This window comes from Protopterus annectens, chromosome 8.part0 (genome assembly GCF_019279795.1).
Source record: "Protopterus annectens isolate FY-2018-M chromosome 8.part0, PAN1.0, whole genome shotgun sequence".
NCBI lineage: Eukaryota > Metazoa > Chordata > Ceratodontiformes > Protopteridae > Protopterus > Protopterus annectens.
In genome coordinates this window covers 316,006,863-316,021,320 of record NC_056741.1, presented here as the reverse complement: position 1 = coordinate 316,021,320, position 14,458 = coordinate 316,006,863, and the positions used below count along the sequence as shown (strand labels likewise).

Sequence of the window (14,458 nt, the reverse complement as noted above, 5' to 3'; positions counted from 1 at the left end):
TAGTTTGGTTCCAAGCACAAAACCTTTTCCATTTGTCCGCATAGGCCTTCCTGGTGCTGGGCCTCCTAGCTTCCAGAATAACATCCATAACTGCTTGGGAAAGAGGAGCTGGCTCTATGTTTAGGTCATTTTCCATGCAGCCAGAATTAAGGTTTTTAGCTGGCTGTGAAGAATCTGATTGTTTTGCTGCGTGAGCAAATGGGCAGTTTGTGGTAAAATCCAAGGTGGGCCCTGGGCCATATTCCTCAATAGTGGGTACCAGTGCTGGTGTGGCCAGTCTGGGGCTATGAGTATCAGTCGTGATCTCTCCTTTCTGACTTTCAGAAGCACCTTTGTGAGGAGAGACAATGGAGGGAAGGCATATACTGACAGGTTTTTCCAGATGAATGAGAGTGCGTCCACTTTCCAAGCTTGATGGTGAAGTGTCCTTGTACAAAATTTTGTTAGTTGATAGTTTTGAGGACTGGCAAACAGGTCTATGTCTGGAAGGCCCCATTTTTGAGTTATCATTGCAAATACTTGTGGATCCAGTTTCCACTCGTGGGGATCCATGATGTTTCTGCTGAGGTCGTCTGCCAATGTGTTCTTTTGTCCTGAAAGGAAAGGAATTGAGCTTGTAAGTGAACTTGGTAAGCCAGAGCTGTGTTCCACAAGGTCATTGCTTGCCTGCATAGAGGGTAGGAGTGTGTACCCCCTTGTTTGTTTATGTACCACATTACTGTGGTGTTGTCCATCCTTATTGTAAGTTGTCCTGGATGTAATAGATTCTTCAAGGCTGTCAGAATATTCTGTACAGCTAGCATCACTTTTTGATTGATGTGCAGATTCCTTTGATCTGCAGTCCATACGCCTTGAACGCACTGTCCTGCCATGTGCCCCCCCAGGTGTAGTCCGATGCATCTGTTGTCATAGTTTGCCTGGCTGGGGCCAAGGTGAAAGGTTGACCCTTGTTGAGGTGACATGCCAGTGACCACCATAGAAACTCCTGTTGTAGGCATTTTGTGAAGACCCTGGGCGCAGTAGATAAGCCAAAGGGCAGTGCAGAGAATTGGTAATGGGTTGAACCTGCAATGAAATGGAGGTATCTTCTGCAACTTTGTCTGATAGGGACATGCAGGTATGCCTCCTTGAGATCCAACGTTACTAGCCATGCTTTCTTGCCCAACATGGGAAGAAGCTGCTGTAGTGTTAGCATCTTGAATTTGGGTACTTGTGAGAAGGTGTTTAGAATTGAAAGGTCCAGAATTGGTCTCCAGGCATTGTCCTTTCTGGGAACTAGAAAGAGTCTTGAGTAAAATCCTTGGCCTTGCTCTCGAGTAGGTACCAGTTGAATGGCTCTCATGTCCATGAGAGCTGTAATTTGTCTTTGTGCCTCTTCCCATTGATTTTGTGGCAGGTTTGGCATTCCTCTTTTCATTGGCAAGGTGTGAAAATGGAATCTGTATCCTCATGAAATTATGTCTAGGACCCATTTGTCCTTCGAGACAACGTGCCAGTTGTCTGAAAAAAGTGCGAGTTTTCCTCCCAAGGGGGCTGCCAAGAGAGTGTTGCTTGGCCAGATGAGGTGCAAGTCATTGAGTTTACCTTCTGGTAGTTTGGGACCTGTCTTCTCCTCCCTTCTGTGCTGCATTTTCCCATTATTGAGGTTTGTACTGGGCTTGTGGTTGTCCTCTGCCTCTTGGACGTCTGTATTTACCCCCTCTGTGGCCTGTCAGTAGCTGGAAAGGACCAATTTTTTGTTGGCCAATTTCTGCTGAAGCGAGGGGGCTGTACCTGTAGGAAATCTTTGACTGTCTGCATAGATTTTGCCTTATCCTCCATTTTCTTTAAGACGACTTCTGCTTTAACTCCAAAAAGAACATCCTGCTGTAAGGGAGCATCTAGAAGCTTTGCTTTAACATGATCAGGCAGAGTTTGTTCCTTTAACCAAGCATGCCTTCATATAACAGACCCAGTGACATGGGTGATACATGCCAAATATTTTATATTGGGAAAACTATTAGAGCATTAAACAAAAGAATTTATGAGCATAGTTTAGCCATAAAGAAAAAAGATGTCAACAGTGCTCTCGCTGTTCATGCCACAGAATGTGTTTTGTTTAATAAGTTTTCTTTTTTTGTTTTGGAAAGGGTCGACACTGACTTGTTCTCTGGGGACTACAAGACACTTTTGGAGTGTAAGGAAAGTTTGTGGCAAATATTGTTAATAGCTGATGAACCTCCTGGCCTCAATGGGGCAGTCAACATGAAATGTTTTCTGCAGATGGCCAGAATTAAATAATTGTATAAAATTCAATTTTTATTTGTTAATTTATGCATATATATATATATATATATATATATATATATATATATATATATATATATATATATATATTTAAATCATTAGATTATATGTTAAGTCAGAAATATGTACATTAATCATTTGATCAATATTTATTTTTTTTAAAAAATATTTGACTATAATTAGAAAGGTTACTTTAAGGTTTTTAAATGGAAAGTCATGTGATTTGATATCAAGTGGTATTTAAGCAGTTTGTAATGAATGTAATGTTTGTTCTGATGAAGCTCATGTGTATTAAAGTGAGTGAAAGCGCTTAAAGTTACTCTGGTGGTCCTGTGATTGGATTTATTCTCTCAGTTCAGTTCTTTCGGTGTCGTATTTTTAAATTGTGCATCATAGCTAAAAGCCATGTGATAAAATACATCTGCAGAATATATAGATCGTTAAAAAATTGAATAAAACAGACTAAATGAACAATATGTACTTAAAACTGGTAACAAATACAATAGTAAAAAATGATAAAAGATGGACTATTGAAACATATATGATAAAATATTAAAAGAGAGATCAATGCTTTAATGGCCGTGCTTTAAGGAAGGGTTTCAGGGAAACTCTGTTGTTTAAACCAGGAGGTTTATCAGCTTGAAAGCGCAAAATCAATTTCTGTTCACTAGATTCTGTTCTATTATGTCACCTCCTCTCTTGGTACTATGCAGAATCTCCAGTACCATAAAGCTAAATTTATGTTTTTTACCCTCTTTAGCTACATGTAGTGATAGTGCGCTGGCTTCTTTAACATTCCTGATATCCCCTAAGGTGTTCAAGTATTATATCCTTAAACACCCTGTTCGTTTTCCCTATGTAAAATGAGAAGCAGGTAGTACATTAGCAAAAATAGACATTTTTTGTTCGACAATCTGCATAAAAAGCAGTATCTATCTTAAAATCAAAAGTGGGATGTGTGAAATGATTACCAATATGTATATGTGTACAGGCCATATAATTCCTACACATATATGTACCAAGTCTATCAGACATTATAGTTGATTTAGTATTAAAGGACCGATAACAGAGCTGACTCTTAAGTGATCTATTATTTTTAAAAGCAAAATCTGGCTGTGTGCCAATGACCCCATTCGACTCATGTACAGTAGACAGAATCTCAGTTCTTTTTAATAATATCACATGCTACATGCACATTACTGGCAAAGGTCAATGGCATCCTTAGTTTATTTCTAGAGGTATCAGTGGAAGCATCACTTGAGAAAGTATTGTCTATATTATCCCTGTTGTTAATACTAGTGGGGAGGGGGGGAAAGTATGGCTGGCACTTACCTGATCTATGCCGCCATCCTTCTGCTATTTGTGAATCAATAAGTTTACTACTATAGCCTCTTTCTAAAAATTCTTGTTTAAGTGTTTGTAATGCAACAATGAGACTATCACCATCATTAAAAAGTCTCATAGTTCGAAATATCTGTCCTTTCAACACATTGGATTTCGTATGATTCGGATGCATACTGCCATAGTGTAGAACATTATTCTTTCTAACAGTTTTCTTGTACAAAGTAGTAGACACAGTGGATAAATTATTTTTTGTAACTTTAACATCCAAAAACTCTTCTTTATCAGAATATTCATAGGTAAAATTCAAAAAAGTATTCATAAGTATAAAAGAAACTCTTGTAGCCGCTGCTCTGAGCCATGCCACAACAAAAAATATAATCCACAAAACGTTTATACCATTTGATGTTAACCTGGTATTCATTATTCGAAAGTACATGTTTAGCTTCCCAATTAGCTAGGGATTTTTACTATTGTATTTGTTACCAGTTTTAAGTACATATTGTTCATTTAGTCTGTTTTATTCAATTTAACGATTTATATATTCTACAGATGTATTTTATCACATGGCTTTTAGCTATTGTGCGCATTTTATCTGATTTTTGACTGGATGTTTTAGTGTTTAAAAATTTAACTGCTATTCTTTTCTTTGTTGGTCTGATGAAGCGGATGTTATTCCGAGAAAGCGCTTACCTACTACAATAAAGGACATATTGATTTTCACTGCTGTGTGGAACCAGATTATTTTTCTTTTTCTTGTACCAATGCCTACTGAATCTGGGAGGCTGTACTTGCAGAAAATCTTTTAACAGTTTGCATAGATTTAGCTTTTTCCTCCATCCTTTTGAGGACTTCCTCTGCTTTGTTGCCAAAAAGGTGGTCTTGGTTTAAGGGTGCATCCAGTAGTTTAGCTTTAACATGATTTGGCAAGTTTTGTTCCTTAAGCCAAGCATGCCTTCTAAGTACAGACCCAATGACAGCAGCCCTGCAAGATGCTTCTAAAGCATCAAAACTACATTGCAAAGTATGTTTACCAACTTGTTCTGCAGAATGCATTAAATCTTGCAAGTCTTTGTGTTCAGCATAGTAAGGAATCAACAATTTTCTGTTTAAGTAGTCCCATAATAAGTTGCTGATATTTTAACATATGAAACTGGCAATTTAAAGCCCTAATGGCCAAAGTAGGAGAAGTGTATACCTTCTTACCCCATCTGTCTAAGGCTCTAGAATCTCTATCAGAAGGGGTAGGATTTTTGTCAGCAGTAGCCTTAATGCCTTTTGGTCCTTGGGAAATGGTCTCTGGATCCGCAGTAGGATTCTTGATGAGGAACTTCTGAGAGTCAGGTACTCTGTAGTACCTGTCAGGTTTTCTGGGAGCTGGAGGGTAAGGTGTCTGGGGTAAGGCTAGATTCCAAGAAAACATCATCTACTATAGCCAGAACAGGAGGGATAGCTAGAGGCCTGTGTTGAGGCAGGAGTAAGAATTCCCTAAGTCTCTTTTGGACTCAGAATAGTCCTGGCTTTCCCAGTGGAAATGCTCCCTAAGGGTATGCAAGGTTTCACCAAAAGAAAAATCTTCTGGAGGGGAAGCAGAGAGAATGGAATCCTCTGCATCAGAATCCTCATAAGTAGAGAAGGGCAAATCCTGGTAATCAGAAGGAGCAGAGATATCAGATTCGTGATCAGAAGAATCCGAAAGAAAATTGGTTCTAGGTCTCTTAGAGGGGGAAGGCTGGCTTCCCCTAATTAAGGTAATAAGGTCTTCAAGCCATTCTAAGCATTTGTTTTTGAGGCATATGGACCCAAGTCAGCTGTTTGGTCGTCTGTTTTCTAGGCGTAGTGCGAGTTTTAGGCCTGAGGAATTCGGTACTTCTAGTTGGAAACTATGCCGTCTGTTTAATATGAAAGTCTGTAGACCTGAATACACTCTCAGAAGCCGGTGCCTGCACAGCGGCTCTGGACCCATCTAAGGTAGAGACATCCACAGGTTCCATAGTCGAAGAAGCATCTCGCGTCATACCGGACTCCGAATGGGTCTCAGTAGAGGCCTGCAAATCTGTAGTACCAGGGGCTGCGAAAGCACCTCAATGAGTACCGGCGGACTGGCGACTAGCTTAATGGAAGCTTCATCGGCAGTTTTGGACCTATGCGGTCTGTCTCTGTGTTTATCCTTACGTTTTTTCAGAAGATCGGTAGTTGGATGGCTTAACGAAGCGATTTCGGAGTATGGAGAACAAGATTGAAAGTATTTAGCTACAAAAATAGCCCGAAGTTGACTAGTTCGGGCGTTGAACAAGGCACAAAACCGACAGCAAGGGATGTCATGTTCTGGGCCTAAACAGGTGACGCAGTAAGAATGAAAATCTGTATGAGGTATTTGCTTTCCACAGGCAAGACAACTGTTAATTTTTTTCTGACATCGGTTAGAGCAAGTAAAAAGGATCCTCAATGGTGTACTTATCTTTTTTGAAGACTTCGGGTCTGAAACTTCAAAACGAAAATTTGAGAAGTCAGCCGACCGGCACTTGCAAACTGCTTCAGCTTCGGGTACCGCAGGGCAAGAAAGACTGCTGTAATGGCATTGGCTGCATGTTTTATACCCCTGAGGAGCTGACGTCATGGAAGAAGTGACAGCATCCGACGCAGAAATCCAAAGGTTATGGTATTCAGGGTAGCTGAGGGCTACCTGCAGGTAGAAAACCCAAATGTGATGACTGCAACAGTGAAACACGAAGAACATCTCCCTGGTTTTGAAGTGGAGGTAGTCCACTGCTTAGATCTCTGCATTCCCTGTGGCTGCTGTCTGTGGGGTCTTGTTCCCCGGGGTCTGGGCTGAGCTGACCTGGTGGGAGCAGGAAAGGACCAGTGCTTGGAGGGACAATGCCTGCTGAACCTGGGTGGATGGACCTGTAAGAAATCCTAAAACTGTCTGCATAGATTTAACTTTTTCTTCCATCCTTTTTAAGACCTCTTCTGCCTTAGTGCCAAATAAGTTGTCTTTGTGCAAGGGGGCATCCAATAATTTCGATTTAACATGGTCTGGGGCAAGGGCTGTTCCTTAAGCCATGCATGCCTTCTGAGGACTGAACCGGTGACTGCTGTTCTGCAAGAAGCTTCTAGGGCATCAAAACCACAGTGCAAGGTGTGTTTAGTTACTTGACTTGCAGAATGCATTAACTCTTGTAACTCTTTAGATTCTGCACAAGCAGGAAAGGATGACATTCTTTGGTACGTTGCTGAAACTTTAGCATATGGAACTGACAATTTAGTGCTCTGATAGCAAGAGTAGCTGAGGTGTATACTTTTTACTCCATCTGTCTAGTGCTCGGGAATCCCTATCTGAGAGGGTGGGATTCTTAGCAGAGGTTGCTTTAACCCCTTTAGGCCCTTGAGAAATTACCTCAGGGTCAGCAGTAGGATTTTTAAAAAGAAATTTGTGTGAGTCAGAGTCTCTATAGTACCTGTCTGGTTTTCTGGGTGCAGGATGGAGGGTGTCAGGAGTCAAGCTGGATTCCAGGAAAACATCCTCCACAACATCCAGGACTGGGGGGATGGCCAAGGGTCTGTGTTGTGGAAGATCTAGGAATTATCTGAGTCTCTTTTTAGACTGAGGGTAGTCTCGACTCTCTCATTGGAAATGCTCCATTAAGGTATGCAGAGTTCCCCCAAAGGAAAAATCCTCTGGGGGAGAGGCTGAAGGGATGGAATCCTCTACATCAGACTCCTCATAAGTAGAGAGGGGTTGCATGTCTTCATATTCAGATGCAGAGTAATCTGACTCTTTTTCAGACAAAACTACAGGGGACAGATCTCTTTTCCTTTTGGAGGAGGTAGCTTGGCTTCCCCTGATCAGCATGATAAGGTCCTTCTGCCATTTTAAGCATTTGAGACTGAGGCAAGGAAGCAGGTGCCTGAGATTGGGTCGTTGGTTTCTTGGTTGTGGTTCGTACCCTGGGCCTAAGAAACTCGATTGTTTTCGAAAGAACGGTAGTCACGAAAGAAGACGTCGGTTCGTGTCGAGAATCGGTAGTGCGGACTTCCTCGGAAGCCGGTGGCTGCTCAGCAGCTCCGGACCCATCCAAGGTAGAGATGCCAGCAGGATCCTTAGTCAAAGACGAGTATTGAGGCATACCGGAGTCAGAAAAAGTCTCTGCAGTGGTCTGCGAATCTACAGAAGCGGGCATCAGGGGCTGCAGAAGCACCTCACTGAGGATCAGAGAACTGACGACTAGCTTAACGGAAGCATTGTCGGAAGGTTTGGAACTGTGCGGTCTACCTCTGTCTTTATCTTTACATTTTTTTCAGAATATCTGCTGTCGGATGGCTTACCGAAGCTATATCGGAATTAGAGGACTGTAAGTGAAAATATCTGGCTACAATAAGGGCCCAACGATGGATAGTTCTGGCGTTGAACAAAGCACAGAAGCGACAATGGGGGATGTTGTGGTCTGGGCCTAAACATATGACGCAGTAAGAATGAAAGTCTTGGTGTGGTATTTGCTTTCCACATGCTAGACAATTATTAACTTTTTCTGACATCGGTTAGTGCAAGAAAAAAGGATCCCCAACCAGGTACTTAGCTTTAGTAGACTTCAACTCGGTACACGAAACTCAGGTAGCGGCCAACCGGCACTTGTGCAAACTGCTTCTGCTTCAGCCTCCATGGTAAGAAAGACTGATGTAATGGCATTGGCTGCCATACTTTATACTACTGATGACCTGACGTCAGTCCTGAAGTGACAGCAACTGATGCAGAAATACTAAGCCTCTGGTATTCGGGCCGGCCGAGGGTTACCCTGGCTGGAATAACCCAAATGTGATGACTGCAACAGTGAAACACAAAGAACATCCACTTATTTGTATACAGTACATCAGCTTATTGGCTAATCACCACTGTTCACAGATTCATCCTACAAACTTCTGCAGTTTATCACTATGAAAAACACCCCAATGTCATTTTCTTAACAGTTTAAATGTGCGACTTTAATCAATGCAAGACAAAATTCTAAATGAAATGATACGTTGCACGTGCATATACCTGTGCAAAATTACCCTGGAGTGATTTTGTTTGCTCATTACATCATCAATGACCATCCTTCTAATCTGCAAACTTTACTAAATGTTGCCTTTTGAAGTTCAGTTAACTCCCTTAGAAATTATTTCAAGTACTGATGTGTGTTGCAAAGATATGATCATTCCTTTTTAGCATCAATGTTCACTGAACCAAAAAATATTTGTTCACTTAGGTTCTGAGGTTAACAGGCAAGTAGTAGTAAGCTAGCTGCTCTTTTGGGACATTTTAAGCCTAACCAATTTCCCTTCTAAAAGGTGAACCTTGTGTCTATGATGTAAACACTAACCATTATATCACCCCCCCACCCAAACCTTGTACTTTGTGAATGCAAGGTAAACACCTTAACCATTATACCATTCCCCAAGCTCGGCATTGTTTCTACTGTAAAGCACACTTTTTAGTTTTGGACGCCATCTTTTTCAACTTCTGATTTGCAAAATACTAAACTAAATGTAAATATAAGCTCAACGGCTGTGACTTTAGGCTATGTAATTAAAAAAGATTGTGCGCATTCAATTCTTTGCCATCTCACTTAATCACCTTAATACTAACTCAAAGTTTTACCACAAACTTTACTACAGTGGCTGCAGATTGACAAAGTGCTAACAAAGACTACATCAAACTCCTGGATCTTCATTTCTGATTAATTCAGCAGGTTGTTTACATTAAACAGTACACAGTATCAATTCTTTCCATATCTTACACCAGAAGACAAGAAATACTACAACAGCCTTTTTTAATCAGTCCCAACAATTAGTTATCAATCAATTCTTCTTAGAATGAGCAAAGACTTAAGAGAATAATGCAGTCATACCCAATCCAACTATGGTGGTTTACATGGATAAAGCCCTGACTGCAGTCAGAGTTACCAAAGGTCAATTTGCAGCTTGGGTACTTGACAAACCTTGTCCATCTTCCCATTCTGGGTTAGAGGGGGTGGTCCAGGGTCATCCAATACTACAGTCCCATCAAGGAGGGACAACACTGCTATGTGACAGCCCCAGAGACAGATGTTTGGCCACCGAGCCTCTATGGCTGTAGCTCTCCTAGTGAATGCACAGAAGCATGCATCCACATTGGAGAGAACTCTGCAGTCACTCAGCAAGAGATGATGGCCTCTCATTTCTTCTACTCTCCTCCCAGTGGAAGGAGTATGGCCTAAATAAGAACATGCTTCATTCCTTGGATGTTGTCAGCTGTGGCACAAACCACCACTTAGGCTGCTTGCATGAATGCCTCCCACCAGCTCTTGCCTTACTGGGGAATACTCAAGACAGAAAAGTGAAAGGGCTTGCTGGTCATCAAACATAGTGGGAAGAACCACATGGGAGAGGAGGGAGAATAATGCAATAAAAAATGTACAACACATTTATGCAAAATTAACTGCCCTGCAATCTGCAAAATTATTTTACAATTTATCACTTTCACCATACACAATACTGGATTACCTACAAATACCTGAAGTAATACGCATTGTATTTTACTAAAAAAAAATCAGAACAGTATAACAAAGGTTCACATCACCTTACTGAAGGGAAAACTCTGACACAGCGTTATGAGACTAGACAGCTATTCTCTCTTCTGCCTCCAAAGTGTACCACCTCAACAGCTATTTTAAGTCTAGATACAAGTCTCCACATTTTTTAACACATAGTAAAAGTTGGGGATTACTCTGGCAGTCACTTGTGTCACTCTGGTCTTCTATGAGGAACAGGCTGGAGTATTGTGTGTAATGCCTGTTTGGAAAGGTTGCAAACAGAAGTTGAGCAAATAACTATAGCTAAGCATGGGCAATGTGTTATGTATTTGCACTACACCTACTGTTTAACCCGATCACCTATGCAAAAATTGAATCAGAAGTAATTACAGATGTATTATTACTGATGCAATTATATAAAAGATTTTAACCAAAGTTATAAAAAGAGTTATAAAAAATGCCAAAAATCCTTAAAATATTAACTCTGTCAGATCCAACATTTTACACAGAAATATAAGGCGAGTTTCTAAAATGCCATCACTCAAAACCTCATACATATTACAATGCAGCATCAGCTTTACAGAACCAGTATTTCGCACCAAATTAGACAATATCTGCAAACATTAAAAAATATTGCAGAATCAATTAAGTGGTTATAGGTTGGTCTTGCAAAGTCTAGTTTTGTGATTCCCAACAGATTGAGGTGGATCATGTAAAACACACTTCCACGGACTCAGAAAACAAAGCTTTTAGGTCTCTTCCTATGGGTGGACACAGTTTGCCTCCAAATTTCAGGCAAGGGAAGATACTCGGAACCTCGAGCCTGTCTACAGAAAAGGAGCACATCTGCTATGCAAAATTAGAGGCTCATTATTAGCAATGCTGAACTGGGAGCTGCACTATTCTTTATCTAAGTGAACATGGGTGCTAGTTTACCAAACTGTATTCATCACTATAAATACATCAAAAAACAAAATCAGTTTCATATCATAGAAAAATCAGAAGCAGACAAAGTCAATGCAGTTATACAAGCAAAGAGTAAGGATTTGACTGACTGAACACAAAACTTTTTTAGCTTCATCCTACAAAAAAAAATGTATGGCCCTCACCAGAGTTTAACTGAAGTCTCTTGTTTCACAATGCATTCAGTAAGAGAATGTATTAGCAAAAAGACTCATCGCCAATGGTAAAACCTTACTGCCCCAGCACAGTCTTCTACTGCACAACTCATCCCACAATCAGTTACCAGTCACCCCAAAAATATTGTAACAAAATGCTAAAACATGACCCCATACACAGAGTCATCTCAGACATTAGCAGTACCAAAGCACCTGAATTCCCTGCAAAACCAATACCACACCTTTGTCACTCAATTACAAAGCTCAAGCACATAAAGGTACAACCTGTGATAACTAATGCATAGCAAATTAGTTCCACTTACCCACATTTGGGGCTACCAAGACTGCTTGATGGTACAGTCTCTCAGCTAAATGTTCAGTGTCAACACCAGCTAATTCATTCTGGTAACGAGCTGCAGAGAAACAAAACAAGACCCAACCCGTCAAATTTAAAATGTGAGTTAGTACAATGGCCTCATGATGATTTCTGAAGTAAATTTAATCAGAAGAAAATTTGAATATTGTGCAGAACATTCCACAATAAACTGTCATGCTAACCTTATCACTACTACTGCAGTGAGGTCTGTTCACGTATCAATGATCCTCAAACATTTTACAGGCTCCATTCGCACAGTTTCATTAAATACTTAAATGCCTCAAATTCTAGTTACTGTGAATTTGCAGTACTTTTAAAGTTAAAAGTACATCATTATCCAAGTCATTTTTTTCTTCTCATTATAGTGCTTTTCCTTCAGTTTAACACCCAGAATCAGATGTGTAAGTAAACTTGCCATAACTGTAGATGCTCTAATAGATCACTGTTGCAGTATCTATTAGTGGGTCTTGCCCACTGCCACCAGCCAGCTTTTTAACTCCTTTGGGCACCCTCAACACACTTTTTCAGGAGCTCAAGAGGAGCTCCATATGAAAAGACAGAGCACAAAAGTCTCAGCACTTTCTTGTCCCAAGAAGGGAGGCAGTAGCCCTGAAAGGAAAAACGCTAGGAAAAGTAACACAAATGTAATTATATACTCAAGGGTATAGACTTCCACCATGGCAATACATAAAAATCAAAACACACCGCCAAATGAGGGGGTAGGGTTAGACGGAGGAGACTGTTACTGCAAAAGTGATCTGTTATATCTACTGTTATGGAAAATCTACTTACACAACTGTACTATGTTCAACATTAGATCACTGTTATAGTATCCCAAGTTATATTGATAGGATTAATTTTCCTGCTTTTTTCATTTAAGCTATGGTAAACTAAAAACCCATATAGTCCCTGGAGGATGATCCAAATCCAAGCCTTTTTCTGAATCTAAAAACAAGAATCCTGTTTGTAGTGCTTTGCAAAGACATGCAGAGAGGACCAAGTTGATGAATCTAGAATATTTTGAGTCCACCCCTTTCCTGAATTCCGCCAAAGCCCTGGTAGAATGGGAACTAACCCTGCCTGAATGTTGCTTATTATGGACAGAATTAAAAATAAACAAATAAATAAATAGCCCAAGACAACCATGTAGAAATTGCCTGTTTTGCCAATGGGTGCCCTTTTCCTTTACCTTCTTAGGAAACAAAACGGCTCATCAGCTTTCCTGATGGACTGAGTTTTGTCTAGGTAGTATTTGAGCTGCAAGTACTCAAGAGTCTGCAGAAATTTTCTCACTTGCTTTTGGAGACAAGAAAAAAGATGGAAAGATTAACAGACGGGACCAGGAGTAACTCTGAGACCACCTAGGGCATAAAAGAAGGATTTACTGTCAAAGAAAAGTACAGTTGTGTACACTTACCATAAATGTAGATGTTCAAGTGTATTCACTGTTGTAGTCATTACATTTGGGTAATCCTGCTGGCATTTTGAATGAATGAATGAATTCCAAAGTCCTGGGTCCTGCGTCGGCCGCTGTCGGCCCTTCCCTGACGTCAGGTCATCCGGAGTATAAAAGATGCGGCCGACACAATTTTCTTTAGTTTTTCTTGCCCCAGATGTCAGGTGCCCCCTAAAAGGGTAGCCAAAATTTATATACATATAAATACATGCACCAATATAAACTTTACCTTCATCTACAAGCAAATACACCACATAGGTTGTATAAATCAGAGAAAAAAAGATAGGTTCCATCAGAAGAAAGGGGGATGGCTGGTGGGTAACCTGGACTGCAACAGTGAATACTCTCGAACATCTACATTTATGGTAAGTGTACACAACTGTACTATGTTCTTAGTGTTTCACTGTTGCAGTCATTACATTTGACTAGAGTCCCAAAGCTATGGATGGGAGGCTGGAGCTAAACAGCATTAGGAGCGGCTAAGAGGCCCTGCAGAATTGCAGTGGCAAAGCCTGCCCTGGATTTAGAGTAGAGTGGCAGATGATAGTGCTTTGTAAAGGTGTGCACTGAACTCCAAGTAGCAGCCCATAAAATGTCATTGGTTGGCACTCTCCTGAGAAAGGCTGCTGATGTGGCTACAGCTCTGGTTGAATGTGGCCTAATGCCCTTAGGCACTGGCTTGCCATGGAATAAGTAGCAGAAACAAATGCAGTGGCCTATCCACTTTGAAATAGTCTGCTTTGAGATGGCCTTTCCTTGTGATCCTGCAGCATATGCCACTAGTAACTGTTCTGTCTTTCTGAAAACTTTGGTTCTGTCCAAGTACAATCTAAGCAGTCTGTGAACGTCGAAAGAATGCAGAATTCTCTCCCCCTTGTTCTGTGGATTTGGATAAAAGGTTGGCAGATGAATAGTTTGGTTAAAAGCCACACTGGACACCACCTTAGGCATAAATGTTGGGTTTGTCCTCAGAGAGACCCTGTCTGGATAAAAAATGATAAAAGGTTCCACAGCCATGAGTGCCTGAAGCTCTGAAACTCGTCTTGCAGAAGTTATTGCTAAGAGCAGAGCTATTTTCCAAGATAAAAACTTTATATTAGCTGTAGCAGCTGGCTCAAAAGGAGGCAGGGTGAGTTTTTCTAAGACATAGTTGAGGTCCCATGCAGGCATTGGTGATCTCCTTGGAGGCCTTAAATTTTTGGCTCCTCTGAGGTACTGTTTTAGTAAGTGATGAGAAAAGATTGGTGGCTCTGTATTGTAATGAGCCGAAATGGCAGAGACATGAATTTTAATAGATGAAAAAGATAGACCTTTGTCCAGCATCTCAGTT

The 14,458-nt window shown here is 40.7% G+C and overlaps 1 protein-coding gene across 1 annotated transcript in view; it reads right to left on the bottom strand.

Moving 5' to 3' along the window:
• The window catches only part of SMG5 (SMG5 nonsense mediated mRNA decay factor), a 2,571,376-nt gene that overhangs the window by 1,809,284 nt on the left and 747,634 nt on the right, over window positions 1-14,458 (bottom strand). Inside the window, exon 6 of the mRNA XM_044079814.1 lies at window positions 11,620-11,709. Coding sequence (XP_043935749.1) covers window positions 11,620-11,709 — 90 coding nt within the window. The remainder of the gene's footprint in view (window positions 1-11,619; window positions 11,710-14,458) is intronic.